General features: G+C 47.0%; 1 protein-coding gene across 3 annotated transcripts in view; it reads left to right on the top strand.

Moving 5' to 3' along the window:
- SLC1A6 (solute carrier family 1 member 6) overlaps positions 1-15,613 on the top strand; it is a 63,615-nt gene that overhangs the window by 31,952 nt on the left and 16,050 nt on the right. Inside the window, exons 2-6 of one of the 3 annotated variants that reach the window (XM_025366044.1) lie at positions 424-578; positions 917-1,948; positions 7,074-7,285; positions 8,115-8,252; positions 11,539-11,743. In XM_025366044.1, coding sequence (XP_025221829.1) covers positions 7,081-7,285; positions 8,115-8,252; positions 11,539-11,743 — 548 coding nt within the window. In that variant the 5' untranslated portion in view covers positions 424-578; positions 917-1,948; positions 7,074-7,080. The remainder of the gene's footprint in view (positions 1-423; positions 579-916; positions 1,949-7,073; positions 7,286-8,114; positions 8,253-11,538; positions 11,744-15,613) is intronic. The other 2 variants (XM_025366041.1, XM_025366043.1) reach the window with 2 other exon arrangements.

Below are 15,613 nucleotides of genomic sequence, written 5' to 3'. Positions count from 1 at the left end.
TGTGTCTGAGGGTGTACATGAATGTGTGTGTGTGCAGAATTGTACGACTGTATGCCTGGAATTGCATTTCTGAAGGTGTGTGGTTGTGCGCCTGAGGGTGTACATGAATGTGGGAAGTGTGTGTGTGTGTAGGGATTGTATGACTGCATGCATGGAGCTGCATTTCTGAAGGTGTGTGTGGGTGCGTGTGTGGTTGTATGTCTGAAGAGTTTGCGTGTGACTGTCGGGGGTTGTGGATATGTCCATTGCATACAAGAGGTTTTCGAGGTTATGTGTGCCTGTGTGTGTCTGAGTGTGTGTGATGTACGTGGTTTCCATCCCATCTCTCTCTCCCCTCACTCACTCCTCTGGCTAGCACAGCATTGACATAAAATGTATAGAAAGCATTTTCAGTTTGCTCACTGTAGCTTGCTTTAGTTTTAGGGATGTAAGAGGCTCCAAGAGGTAGCCAACACATCTCGTCATATCGAAGTGTCTGGAGGTTGGGAGAACCGAGTGGGAAAGACCCATCCTCACCCCTCACCCTGTAGAGACTGGGGACACTAGAAGGGACATTTTCTGAGCAGGAAACCCAAGAGGTAAGTCCAAAAGAAAGCCTAGACCCAGGAAAGCCTAGAAAAGAGGGAGCCCAGGGTGGGGAAGAAGAGAGAGACCCAGAGAGGCCCAAGTGGAGGTTAAGATCACATTTCAAGTCAAACATTTTTAAAAACTAATATTATTATTAATTTGACAATCACAATGGTATAAACTTATAAGTGATGCAGACAGGACTGAGAAAAATTGATAGTAAGACATTCTCACACTGTAGCATTTTATTCTTAATTTTGTGTGAGTTAGGTTTCTGCTTTTTATCAACCACAGTTGACAACTATATTATAGTCATCAGGTGCTAAGGTGCTGTTTTCTTTTCTTTTAGACAGGGTTTTATGCTGTTATCCAAGTTGGAGTGCAGTGGTATGATCATAGCTCATTGCAGCCTCAAACTTCTGGGTTCAAGTGATCCTCCTTCTTTAGTCTCTTGAGTAGCTAGGACTACAGGCACAGGCCACTATGCCTGGCTAATTTTTAATTTTTTAAAAAGAGATAGGGTCTGGCTATGTTGCCCAGGCTGCCATGAACTCCTGGGGTCAAGCGGTCCTCCAAACTTCACTTCTCAAACTGTTGGGATTGCAGGTATGAGCCACTGCGTCTGGCCCACAGATGCTAAGTGTTGTCTGCTCTTCTCCAGGGGTCAGCAAATTTTTTTCAGCAAATGGCCCGAGAGTAAATATTTTGAGCTTTGTGGCCCACACACTCTGTCCCAACAACTCAACTTAGGCATGGTAGCTTGAAAGCAGCTGTAGACAATAGGTAATGAATGAGTGTGGCTGTGTGCCAATAAAACTTGATTTACAAAAACAAGCAGTAGGCTGAATTTGACTAGCAGACCATAGTTTCTCAATACCGTACTATGGCTTGTAAGGAAGAGAAAAGAACCGGACAAAACCCTAGCCTCTGGAGTTTTCCTGACTGTTCAGATCTTAGCTGAGTGATCTCTCTTGGTATCCACAGGCAACTTCCTGCTGTGGTTTAGGGACTGGAAACATAATATCCAGAGGAGAGGGAGGGATTGTACATTCCCTGTGTAGTCTGTGGTTCACTCCTTGGGATTTTTTTTTTTTTTTTTTTTTCACAGCAAGGTGAGAAGCAGCATTGTGGTTTCAGGAGATGGATCCATTTGGAGCAGGATCCTAAGTGGGGCTTGGCATTCGGTATTTGGATTAGATCTAGAGGACACAGGGTCTGGCAAACCAGGGCAGATGTCCCATCCCTCGGATATGGTGGGGAGTGGGGGAGGGCAAGGAAGATCTGAGAAAAACCAGTGGCAGCAAAACAAAAAGCCAGGCATCTACGTACTGGTAAAACAGAGACCTCCGAGAAACTCCCAGCTGGACCTGGTTGAATTCAGGTACTGGGGATGAGGCTGGGGTGGGGGTGAGAAAATATATCAGGGAGCCTTGATCCCTTAGGAAGTAGATGGGGAAGCTGCCGGGCGCTGTGGCTCATGCCTGTAATCCCAGCACTTTGGGAAGCCGAGGCAGGGGGATCACCTGAGGTCAGGAGTTCGAGACCAGCCTGGCCGACATGATGAAACCTGCCTCTACTAAAAATCAAAAAAAAAAAAAAAAAAAAAATTAGCCAGATATGGTAGCAGGTGCCTGTAATCCCAGCTATTTGGGAGGCTGAGGCAGGAGAATTGCTTGAATCCAGGAGGTGGAGGTTGCAGTGGGCTGAGATCATGCCACGGCACTCCAGCCTGGGCAACAAGAGTGAAACTCTGTTTTAAAAAAAAAAAAAAAAAAAAGGAAGTAGATGCGGGAGGTGAACACATTCTCTTTATAGGTGTGACAATCCCAGGCAAACCAAATGGGTACAGAGTCCAGTACAGGGTACAATATTTAGTGTCTTCCTTTAATTTAGAGAGTTTTTTTTTTCTGAGTCAGATGAATCTGGTGTATTGCTGGGGAAACAGACAGCAGACTCTGAAGGGAGAAGTAAAAAGGGTTTGTCATCGGACTATTTATGAAGATACTAGCAGAGAGGAGGACCCAGGGAGATCCAGGGTTATGGCGGAGGACTGTCCCATGGGAGCAGTGGTCTTAGGTAGAGGAACACAGCTGCTGCCAAGTAGGGGCCTGGCACAGGGAGCTGGGAGACAGGAGAATAAATGCTCCATTTCAATCTCTTCCCACCCTCCATTCTCCTGCTGCCTTTAAAAGAATTTTGTGGTTGGGCGTGGTGGCTCACGCTGTAATCCCTGCACTTTGGGAGGCGGAGGCAGGCGGATCACCTGAGGTCAGGAGTTTGAGTCCAGCCTGGCCAACGCGGTGAAACCCCATCTTTACAAAAGATACAAAAATTAGCCAGGTGGGGTGGCGGGTGGCTGTAATCCCAGCTATTTGGGAGGCTGAGGCAGGAGAGTCACTTGAACCTGGGAGGTGGAGGTTGCAGTGAGCTGAGATGGTGCCATTGTGCTCCAGCCTCAAAAAAAAAAAAAAAAAAAGAAAGAAAGAAAGAATGGTGTATACATTTAGAGGGTACAAGGGTAGTTTTGATACATGCATAGATTGCATGGTGATGATGTTTGGGCTTTTAGTGTAAACATCACTCTAATTGTGTGTGTTGCACCTATTAAGTAATTTTTCACATCCCATCCCCCTCTCACCCTCCCACCCTTTCTTTCGAGTTTTCAGTGTCTGTTATTTCACTCTATGTCCTTGTGTATACATTATTTAGCTCCCACTTATAAGTAAACATGCGGTGTTACACTTTGCTTCTGAATTATTTTGCTTAAGAGAATGGCCTCCAATTCTATGTATGTTGCTGTAAAGAACATTTCATTCTTTATTATGGCTGATTAGTATTCCATTATATACATAATGAAACATAGATACGATAACATAATCAACAATGTAGCAAGAAAATGTGATAGCGATATAAATGTGATACAGGTCTGTTTATCTATAATGTGACACACTTATCTGTATCACATTTTCTTTAATCGTCCATTGGTGGACACTTAGGGTGATTCCGTATCTAAGTGACTGCAAATATTGCTGTGAAGAGACATACCAGTGCAGATATCCTTTTGATACAATGATTTGTTTTCCTTGGGGTGGATATTCCGTAGGGAGGTTTCTGGATGGGATAGTAGTTCTATTTTTAGTTCGTTGAGAAATCTTCATACTGTTGTCCTTTCCACTGGGCAGATCGAAAGGGAGCCAGTGGGAGAGGGAGCCTAAGATTGGGTCTAGAAGGAAGAACAGAATTCTCAGTATGCCTGGAGGAAGGGCACCACCCTTCCTTGGTTATGAGAACAGTGTAGGTTAGGAGGTGTAGTACCTATAGCACACAGTGCTTTTAGGGACCTACAGAAACGTCTTCCCTTCCTTCCCTCCTTCCTTCCTTCCCTTCATTTCTTTCCTTCCCTTCCTTCCCTCCCTTCCCTCTCTTCTCTCCCTTCCCTCCCTTTCCTCTCTTCTCCTTCCTTCCTTCCTTCCTTCCTTCCTTCCTTCCTTCCTTCCTTCCTTCCTTCATTCCTTCCTCCCTCTCTTCTCTTCTCTTCTCTTCTCTTCTCTTCTCTTCTCTTCTCTTCTCTTCTCTTCTCTTCTCTTCTCTTCTCTTCTCTTTTTTTTTTTTGACAAAGTCTGGCTCTGTCACCCAGGCTGGAGTGCGGTGGTGCAATCTTGGCTCACTGCGACCTCTGCCTCCCAGGTTCAAGCGATTCTCCTACCTCAGCCTCTGGAGTAGCTGGGATTACAGGCGTGTGACACATCCAGCTAATTTTTGTATTTTTCGTAGAGATGGGGTTTTGCCATGTTGGCCAGGCTGGTCTCGAATTCCTGACCTCAAGTGATCTTCCCGCCTCGGCCTCCCAGAGTGCTGGGATTACAGACGCGAGACACTGCACCCTGGCCATTTTCATTTCTTTTTGTTCCCTTTTATTTTGAGTTGATACGAAATACTTGTACATATTGGTGGGATTCAGAGTGATATTTCGATACATGTATACAATGTGTAATGATCAAATCAGGGTAATTAGCATGTCCATCATCTCAAACATTGATCATTTCTTAATGTGCGAACGCTCAGAATCTTCTCTACTGGCTTTTTGGAAAATATAGAATAAATGATCATTAACCATAGTCCCCCTAGGGTGCTGCAGAACACCAGAACTCATTCTTTCTCTCTAGCTGTAGTTTTGTATCAGTTAACCAACCCCGCCCCATCCTCCCCTCCCGCCTGCCCTTCCCAGCCTCTAGTACAATTCTACTATTTCCCTGATATTTTCATCTCTTTTAAAATTAGAAGACAGAAACAAGCGTTTAGGTGAAAGAAAATGCTATAATGTATAATATTAACATATTCATTTTAATTTTTATTTTTTTTTAGGGTGGGTGCGGTGTCTCGTGCCTATAATCCCAGCACTTTTGGAGGCTGAGGTGGGAGGATCACTTGAGCCCAGGAGTTGGAGGCTGCAGTGAGCTGCACTCCTGCCTGGGTGGCAGAGCGACATTCTGTCTCTGGTCTTGAACTCCTGGGCTCAGGTGATCCTCCCCACTCAGCCACCCAAGTAGCTGGGATTAAAGGTAGGAGCCACAGCAGCTGGCTCCATTTTTAAAATTGAGGGCAAATTCACATAACACGGAAGCAACCATTTGAAAATGTACAATTCAATAGCATCTAGTATTTTCATTATGTTGTGCAATAATTATCACCTTTATCTTGTTCTGAAATAATATATTTTTCTTTATATGAATGCAGTTGTAAAACAGAATTTTAATGTAGGCTTTTTTTTTTTTTAATGAAGAAAGGGGTGCACAAAGAGAAAAGTTCCTCAGGCCCACGAAAATCACAATTTCTAAGCTGCGCTATACATGCGAAGTGTTTAGTTGGTAGACGGATGGGCAGGTTTTAATTTTTATATGCATTGTGTTTAGTGTTGTTGAAAAATATAATTCACATTTCAAGTAGGGGTCTAAAATTTCCATTTTACATACATTTTTAATTTTAATTTTTAAATAATTATTTATTTATTTTTATTTTGAGACAGAGTCTCACTCTGTCGTCCAGGCTGGAGTGCTGTGGTGCAATCTCTGTTCACTGCAACCTCCACTTCCCGGGTTCAAGTGATTCTCTTGCCTCAGCCTCCTAAGTAGCTGGGACTACAGGCACCTGCCACCACGCCTGGGTAATTTTTGTATTTTTAGTAGAGGCGGGGTTTCATCATGTTAGCCTGGCTGGTCTCAAACTCCTGAGCTCAAGTGATCTCTCCGCCTCGGCCTCCCAAAGTGCTGGGATTATAGGCGTGAGCCACCGTGCCTGGTTCGGTACAGTTTTTTAGATAAGTGAATTAGGACACATGGATATCGCCAAATATAAGGAGGAGACACCAAAGTCTGCAGTTTGGGAAACAGCAGTACAGTGCCTGCCACCCCAGAGGGGCTCATGCACATCATGCTGTGGCCAAGAGTCATTATCATTTCATTCCCAAAGGACTCCCCGCTCTCCGTGTTGCTCACCTGGGCATTCAGGCAGAGTAGCTGCATTTACTGGGCACCTGCTCTTCGCCAGGCGCCTGCTGATTTTGTCCTTGTGAAAAGCCTCCAGGCTGGACACAAAACCGTGTTAATTTAGAGGACTAGCCTCCAGGTGCTTTGTCTAGGGCTCCATATGCAGCTGGTACTTCACAAAGGCTTGTTAATTTCCTTTGAGCCGCTGGGGCAGCCCCCAGAGGCTTGTGATAATCTCAGTGAAAAAAGAATGGGCTGGAGTCAGGGAATGTCAAAAGGGTCCATTATTTTGTGGTTTCCTCCTCTTCCCAGCCATTCCCAGGAATGATTCTGGAGACTTGACCTTTTCCTGCCAAGACCTGATCTTAGAACCCCAGGCAGCGCCTCAGGTGTCCTCAGATGGGCACATCTTAACAGACTGACCTTCCCCCTCCCCTGCCTCTTTTTTTTTTAAGTTTTATTTTTATTTATTTGTTGCTCTTAGAGACAGGGCTGTGCTCTGTCACCCAGGCTGGAGTGCAGTGGTGCAATCACAGCTCACTGCAGCCTCAAACTTCTGGGCCCCAGCGATCCTCTTGCCTTGGCCTTAGAAAGTGTTGGGATTACAGGTGTGGGCCAGTGCGCCTGGCCTTTGTGCTTTTTTGGAGGGGTGGAGGTCTCACCATCTTGCTCAGGCTGGGAAGATCGTAGCTCACTGTAACCTTGAACTCTTGGGCTCAAGCGATCCTCCTGCCTCAGCCTCCCAAATAGCTAGGACTACTACCCCCAGCTGTTTTTAAATTTTAGAAACAGGGTCTCACTATGTTGCCCAGGCCAGTCTTGAACTCCTGGGTGCAAGTGATTCTCCTGCCTCCGCCTCCTAAAGTGCTGCGATTACAGGCCTGAGCCAAAACACTCAACCACCCCCGCCTTCTGAGAGTCCTCAGGAGGCGCTCATCACTCTTCCCAGCCTTCGCCATCTGCCCACGCCTACCTTCTGTCCTGGCCCTCACCAGCCCCAGGCTTCTCTGTTTCCCGCAGATAGACCATGAGCAGCCATGGCAACAGCCTGTTCCTGCGGGAGAGCGGCCAGCGGCTGGGCCGGGTGGGCTGGCTGCAGCGGCTGCAGGAAAGCCTGCAGCAGCGAGCACTGCGCACCCGCCTGCGCCTGCAGACCATGACTCGCGAACACGTGCTGCGCTTCCTGGGCCGAAACGCCTTCATCCTGCTGACGGTCAGCGCCGTGGTCATCGGTGAGCTCTGCCTCCTGGAGGGCGGGGACTTCGGGGAAAGGCGGGGACTTCAGGGAAATTCCTGGCCCCTACACATCTCTTTGCTCCACTCCCTCATTCTCACCTGCACACACCTCCCAGTCCCACTAGCCACCCTCAACCCCACATAAAGACACACCACACAGATGAATACGCATGTGTGCAAACACAACTGTGTGCACACAATGTCATATGCATATCCTTGTGTATACACACACACATATATATACACATATACAATGTACAAACACACTTTGCACACACACATATGCATGCATTGAACTTATAGGTGCAAACACAGAAACTTACATGCACACTTGTGCATGTGTATTGGAACTTATAAACACATTCACATCTCCACATACGTTCTCCTGAGTACTCGTGCACACACTTACGAGTTTAAAAACCACATACATTCGCATGTTTGTAAATAGTAACATACACACAAATCACACCTATAGATGTCCAGGAAAACACGTGTGCATATTCATGTGTATATGTGCCTGTATACAGACACCTATGCCCGTTTACAAGTGAACGTCTACCGTCACATATCCTGGATATGTATACACTTACACATTTACATTTACACAGACATGGACACACATTTACACAGTATCAGTATGGTAACCCATACATGCAGACACTTCTACAATGTCTACATGCATCAGTGCACACACAAATACACACACTCATAGGATATTTCTCTTCCTCACTCCCACCCTTGCCCTAGCCTTCTTGGGGTGGATGGACCCTGCCTAGGGCTGGGCAACCCAGACTTCAGTCCATGGACCCCTTCTTTTGACCTTAGGGGTCAGCCTGGCCTTTGCCCTGCGCCCATATCAGCTCACCTACCGCCAGATCAAGTACTTCTCTTTTCCTGGAGAGCTTCTCATGAGGATGCTGCAGATGCTGGTGTTACCTCTCATTGTCTCCAGCCTGGTCACAGGTGAGAGAGCCCAGGCCAGTGTTGGCCTCCAAGACCCATCTGGAGCCTCAGCTTGAACCCACAGCCAAGGCCATCCCAAGCATGGGACCACTTCCTTGATGCGGCACCTCAAACGCAGAGCCTGCGTCTGGTCCAGGGTCCTTGGCCAAGCATAGCCCAGGTCCCGATCGGTCCCAGGTTCCAGACCCCGTATGACCCCACCCCACTTAACTCAGTAGGCTTCCTGTCCATTTCCTTGGAGGTAAAAATGCCAGCTTGCAAGGGGCTCAGTATTACCCAGAAGTGAGAGAAGGTCTTGGAAGGGCAGCCAGGGAGAGTGGCCGGGATATGGTGTGGATGTGCAGGGAGTAGAGTGTAGATTAGGGTGTGGAAGGTGCATGAGATGGAGGTGACAGCTTAGTGGGTAGAGGGTGGGGTGGGAGTATGGTTGGCTTATGCAGGGGTCCACAAACTTTTGCTGTAGAGGGCTGGATAGTAAACATTTTCAGCTTCAAGGGCCATACGGTCTCTTCTGCAACTAGAGTTGATCCTTGAACAATTTGGGTGTTAGGGGCACCAATCCCCACACAGTCAAAAATCCACATATAATTTTTTTTTTTTTTTTCCGGAACCTCGCTCTGTTACCAGGCTAGAGTGCAGTGGCACCATCTCAGCCCTCTCACTGCAATCTCCGCCTCCCAGGTTCAAGCGATTCCCCCACCTCAGCCTCCGAAGTAGCTGGGACTACAGGCGCGCACCAACGCGCCCGGCTAATTTTTTCTATTTTAGTAGAGGTGGGGTTTCACTATATTGGCCAGGATGGTATTGATTTCCTGACCTCATGATCTGCCCACCTCGGCCTCCCATAGTGCTGGGATTGCAGGCGTGAGCCACTGCGTCGGACTCACGTGTAACTTTTGACTCCTGAAAAGCTTAACTGCTAATCGCCTACTATCGACTGGAAGCCTTACAGATAGCATAAACAGTTGGCTAACTCATATTTTGTATGCTGTATGTATTATATACTATATTCTTTTCTTTCTTTTTTTTTTTTTGAGACGGAGTGTCACTCTGTCACCCAGGCTGGAGTTCAGTGGCGCGATCTCAGCTCACTGCAAGCTCTGCCTCCTGGGTTCACACCATTCTCCTGCCTCAGCCTCCTGAGTAGCTGGGACTACAGGTGCCCACCACCATGCCCGGCTAGTTTTTTGTGTTTTTGTAGAGACGGGGTTTCACCATGTTAGCCAGGATGGTCTCGATCTCCTGACCTCGTGATCCGCCCACCTGGGCCTCCCAAAGTGCTGAGATTACAGGCGTGAGCCACCGCGCCCAGCCGTTATATACTATATTCTTAAAATATAGTAAGCTAGAGAATAGAATGTTATTAAGAAAATCAGGCCAGGTGAGGTGGCTTATGTCTGTAATCCCAGTGCTTTGGGAGGTTGAGGCAGGAGGATTGCTTGAGCCCAGGAGTTTGATATCAGCCTGGGCAACACAGTGAAACTCCAGCTCTACAAAAAATAAAAAAATCAGCAGGACGTGGTGATATATGCCCATAGTCCTAGCTACTCGAGAGGCTGAGGCAGGAGGATCACTTGAACCCAGGAGGCTGCAGTGAGCTATGATGGTACCACTGCACTCTAGCCTGGGCGACAGGGTGAGACTCTGTCTATTAAAAAAATGATAAGGAAGAGAAATTTTATTTACTATTAATTGAGTGGAAGTGGATCATCATAAAGATCTTCATCCTCATTGTCTTCATGCTGAGTAGGCTGAGGAGGAGGAAGAGGAGGGCTTGTCTTGCTGTCTCAGGGGTGGCAGAGGCGGAAGAAAATCCATGCATAAGTGTACTCGAACAGTTGAAACCCATGCTGTTCAAGGGTCAATTGTACTCGATTCTGCCACTGTAGCACAAAAGCAGCCATAGACAATATGAGAACAAATGGGCATGATGGTGTTCCAATAAAACTTTATTTACAAAAGCAGGCAGAGGGCCGGATTTGGCATGAGTAGCAGTTTGCCAATCCCTGGATTTGGGGATGGGGAAGAAGAAAAAAGCATGAAGAAATGGTTTCTTAGGTTGGGTTTCCTGGAAGCAGAGCCTGACTGAGATGGGGATGTCTGCACAGGTGATTTATTGCGGGGTAGCTCTCAAGAGAAACTCATAAGGGAGTGAGGGAAGTGGGACGGGACTGGGAAATCAGTGAAGCAAAGATGTGGGTTTCAGAAGAAGGCTGGCCTGTCAACCTGATTCCATCGGGAGCTCTGGAGCGTGAGCAGAACCACAGAGTTGAACCCCTCCCCAGCTCTGCTGCCACCTGAATCAAAGGAGTTGGCCATTGTGAATCCTTGCATGGTCATTCATTGGCTGTGGGTCTCCCCTGGGGTTTTTGTGGGCAAGGCAGTTCCTGTTTTGTTGAGGGCAATTCTCAGGAGAAGGAGAAGGGGACAGCCTGAGCTATTTGTAGACAGTGCTCTTGGGGCTGAAGGATCAGCATATTGGCTTGGGAAAGGGTGTAGGAGTGGAGCACCAAGAACATGTACTACAAAGGGTGTGCAGTGAGGTGGGTTGGAGGAAGGTGTGATTTTGGGATGAATAGTGGGATGACAAGTGGAATGAAAGTTAGGTTATGGGCCAGGCGCAGTGGCTCACACCTGTAATCCCAGCACTTTGGAAGGCTGAGGCGGGTGGATCGCCTCAGGTCAGGAGTTCGAGACCAGCCTGACCAACATGGTGAAACCCCGTCTCTACTAAAAATACAAAAATTAGCTGGGCGTGGTGGCAGGCGCCTGTAATCCCAGCTACTCGGAAGGCTGAGGCAGGAGAATTGCTTGAACCTGGGAGATGGAGGTTGCAGTGAGCCGAGATGGCACCACTGCACTCCAGCCTCGGCGAAGGAGAGTCCGTCTCAGAAAAAAAAAAAAAAAAAAAAAAGAGAGAGAATAGAAAGAAAGAAAGTTAGGTTATGGTGCAAAACAAGAGGAAACAAGAGTTAATAGGGGATGGGGTGAAAGAGTGGAAAAGATTGACTTGGAGTAGAGGGAAGGCAGTAGGGTAGTGGAATGCTGCTTGGGGTAAGGGTTGGGGTGAGTGTGAGGGTGTGTATTTGGAAAATAGAATGGAAGTAGAAAGATGGTGGTGCGGGTGAATGGGTAATGGGTGGGTTTTGGGGTGGGCTGTAGGAAAAGGGATGCTTGGTGGGATGGCTGTTGAGTTGGTAATATGGGGAGGGTGGAATGGATGGCTAGGAGGGCTGGCGTTGGGTATGCATGGAGCTGCGAGGGGACCGCATCATCTGTCCTGCAGGTATGGCATCCCTGGACAACAAGGCCACGGGGCGGATGGGGATGCGGGCAGCTGTGTACTACATGGTGACCACCATCATCGCGGTCTTCATCGGCATCCTCATGGTCACCATCATCCATCCCGGGAAGGGGTCCAAGGAGGGGCTGCACCGGGAGGGCCGGATCGAGACCATCCCCACAGCTGATGCCTTCATGGACCTGATCAGGTATGCCGACCTAAAAAATCACAATATACAGATTTGGAAAAGGAGACTTTATTTGTTGCAAAAGGTTATAGCCTGCAAAGCGGTCATCCCACAGGCTGGGAAGGATGCGTCTGGTCAGGATCAGAGACAGGCACTTCTAAGGAGGAGGGGTTGGAGTAGGAGCTTTATGCGGAATAGGTTGGCTAAACATCCATATTCAACAGGTTGTAGGAGGAGCTATGAATATTCATGTAGGTGACCCTGATGCATGCATATTGAACAAAGTTACATGTAACATATGACCCCATGTCCACTTTGGGGTGGAGACTTAACATTTAGTTAACATTTAAATGTATCACATTTAGGCTTTATACATCAAAAGATCTTTTCAGGACACGAAGGTACCCAAATGCACAGCCTCTGTCAATGAGCCAGAACCAGCCCGTGGTCAGTGGTGTTATCAGGAGAAAGTTACTGAAATCGGTCTCTTGCCCAGTCAAAGCTGTAGTTACGGCTGGTGGAACAAGGGCCCCATTAGTCCTTGTCTGTGAGCTTATGAGTTGTAATTATTTTAATATTGCTTATCTTAAGGCTAGTGTTTGTTTCACTCCTAGAGAAAAAGAAGAACCTTTTGGCAGCTAGAACACAATTTATTATTTGAGTGTAGGGTGCATGACTTCACCCCTGCCTGGCATGGCCTTACATCCTGCTTAGAGTTTGGTATCTTAATGCCACAAGGAGTGTGTTCTATCAGTCTTATGATTTCTGTTTTAATTACTTTAACACCCTAATTTAACATTGATGTGGGTTAGTTGTTGTGTCTAGATTATAAAAGGGAGAGGGCATAAGGAGATGTGTCTGACCTCCTGTCCCATCATGGCCAGGAACTCAGTTTTGTTCTGGGGTCCACTTGGCCACGAGAGAGTCTGTTCAGCTGTTGGCGGTGGTGGTGGCTTAGGTGTTACTTTTAGTTTACAGGTGACTGTACTCATTTTGATATGATTTCTGACTCTACTTGCAACAACTCATACTCAAGGAGAGACAAAGGGGACAGGCTGCTGCAGGCTGGACATAGCAGCACCCATAGTACCCATTTTTGGTACCCAATTTCTGCCCTGGAGCCTTGCATATATTCTCCAACGGCAGCTGCTGCTAGAATATGATCTTAGGTTATGACCCTCAAGGTGAGGTCAGAACAGCTGGTGTTTCCCTAAGCATCATTGGAGGGTGAATGATTCTCTTAAAGCAGCATGATTTTTTAATTTATATTTTATTTTATTTTTTACTTTAAGTTCTGGGATACATGTGCAGAACGTGCAGGTTTCTTACATAAGTATGCATGCGCCATGGTGGTTTGCTGCATCTATCAACCCGTTATCTAGGTTTTTTTTTTTGTTTTTTTTTTTTTGAGATGGAGTCTCGCTCTGTCGCCCAGGCTGGAGTGCAGTGGCCGGATCTCAGCTCACTGCAAGCTCTGCCTCCTGGGTTCACGCCATTCTCCTGCCTCAGCCTCCCGAGTAGCTGGGACTACAGGTGCCCGCCACCTCGCCCGGCTAGTTTTTTGTATTTTTTAGTAGAGACCGGGTTTCACCGTGTTCGCCAGGATGGTCTCGATCTCCTGACCTCGTGATCCACCCATCTCAGCCTCCCAAAGTGCTGGGATTACAGGCTTGAGCCACCGCGCCCGGCGTCATCTAGATTTTAAGCCCCACATACATTAGGTATTTGTCCTAATGCTCTTCCTCCCTTTGCCCCTCCCACCCCCTGAAAGGCCCCGGTGTGTGATGTTCCCCTCCCTGCGTCCATGTATTCTCATTGTTCAACTCCCACTTATGAGTGAGAACATGCAGTGTTTGGTTTTCTGTTCCTATGTTAGTTTGCTGAGAATGATGGCTTCCAGCTTCACCCACATCCCTGCAAAGGACATGAACTCATTCTTTTTTATGGCTGCATAGTAGTCCATGGCATACGTGTGCCATATTTTCTTTATCCAGTCTATCCCTGATGGGCATTTGGGTCAGTTCCAAGTCTTTGCTATGGGAAATAGAAGCAGCACAATTTTTTTAAAAATTAACTAAATTTTTGATTTTTATTATTTAAAAAAATATTTTGGCTATTAATAGTTGCCTTTACTCTTTTAATTGTTTTTATTTTTATTTTTGCACTCCATCACCCAGGCTGGAGTGCAGTGGCATAAGCTTGACTCACTGCAACCTCTGCCTCCAGGGTTCGAGCTATACTTGTGCCTCAGCCTCCAGAGTAGCTGGAATTACAGGCGCGTGCCACCACACCAGGCTAATTTTTGTATTTTTAGTGAAGACAGGGTTTCACCATGTTGGCCAGGCTAGTCTTGAACTGCTGACCTCAAGTGATCCACCCGCCTGAGCCTCTTAAAGTGCTGAGATTACAGGCGTGAGCCACTGTGCCTGGCCTATGAAAAAATTTTTAATTTTTAATTTCAGTAGCTTTTGGGGAGCAAGTGTTTCTTTGTTACATGGATGAATTATATAGTGGTGAATTCTGAGATTTTAGTGCATTTGTTCCGCTAGTAGTGTACATTGTACCTAATGTGTAGTTTTTAATTTCTAACTACTCTCCCCGCCTCCCGCTTCTGAATTTCTAGTGTCCATTATATCACTCTGTATGTTTTTGCATACTCATAGCTTAGTTCCCACTTATAAGTGAGAAATACTGTATTTGGTTTTCCATTCCTGAGTTACTTTACTTAGAATAATGGCCTCCAGCTCCAACCATGCCACAGACATTATATTTTATTTTATTTATTTTTTATTTATTTATTTTTTTTTTTTGAGACGGAGTCTCGCTCTGTCGCCCAGGCTGGAGTGCAGTGGCCGCATCTCAGCTCACTGCAAGCTCCGCCTCCCGGGTTCACGCCATTCTCCTGCCTCAGCCTCCCGAGTAGCTGGGACCACAGGCGCCCGCCACCTCGCCCGGCTAGTTTTTTGTGTTTTTTAGTAGAGACGGGGTTTCACCGGGTTAGCCAGGATGGTCTCGATCTCCTGACCTCGTGATCCGCCCGTCTCGGCCTCCCAAAGTGCTGGGATTACAGGCTTGAGCCACCGCGCCCGGCCTTATTTTTTATTTTTTTTTAGACAGAGTCCGACTTCTCACTCTTGTCGCCCAGGCTGGAGTGCAGTGGCACGATCTTGGCTCACTGCAACCTCTGCCCTTCGGGTTCAAGCGATTCTCCTGTCTCAGCCTCCTGAGTAGCTCGGATTAGAGATGCCCACCACCATGCCCAGCTAATTTTTGTATTTTTAGTAGAGACGGGGTTTTATCATGTTGTCGCGGCTGGTCTCCAACTCCTGGCCTCAAGCGATCCACCCATCTCAGCCTTCCAAAGTGCTGGGATTACAGGTGTAAGCCACTGCACCCAGCCTATTTCATTCTTTTTCATGGCTGAGTAGTATTCCATGGTGTACATATATCATGTGTTCTTTATGCACTCATCAGTTGATGGGCACTTAGGTTGGTTCCAGTTCTTTGCAACTGTGAATTGTACTGTGATAAACATATATGTGCAGGTGTCTTTTTGATACAGTGACTTCTTTTCGTTTGAATAGATACCCACTAGTGGGATTGCTGGGTGGAATGGTAGATCTACTTTTAGCTCTTTAAGAAATATCTCCACCAGGTTCAGTGGCTCATGCCTGTAATCCCAGCACTTTGGGAGGCTGAGGCGGGCAGATAACGAGGTTAGGAGATTGAGACCATCCTGCCTAATATGGTGAAACCCTGTCTCTACTAAAAATACAAAAAATTAGCCAAGCGTGGTGGCAGGCACCTGTAATCCCAGCTACTTGGGAGGCTGAGGCAGGAGAATTGCTTGAACCTGGGAGGCGGAGTTTGCAGTGAGCCGAGATCGCACCA

The sequence above is a fragment of the Theropithecus gelada genome, chromosome 19, assembly GCF_003255815.1.
Source record: "Theropithecus gelada isolate Dixy chromosome 19, Tgel_1.0, whole genome shotgun sequence".
NCBI classification, from domain to species: domain Eukaryota; kingdom Metazoa; phylum Chordata; class Mammalia; order Primates; family Cercopithecidae; genus Theropithecus; species Theropithecus gelada.
This window is presented reverse-complemented; position numbering and strand designations above follow the sequence as displayed.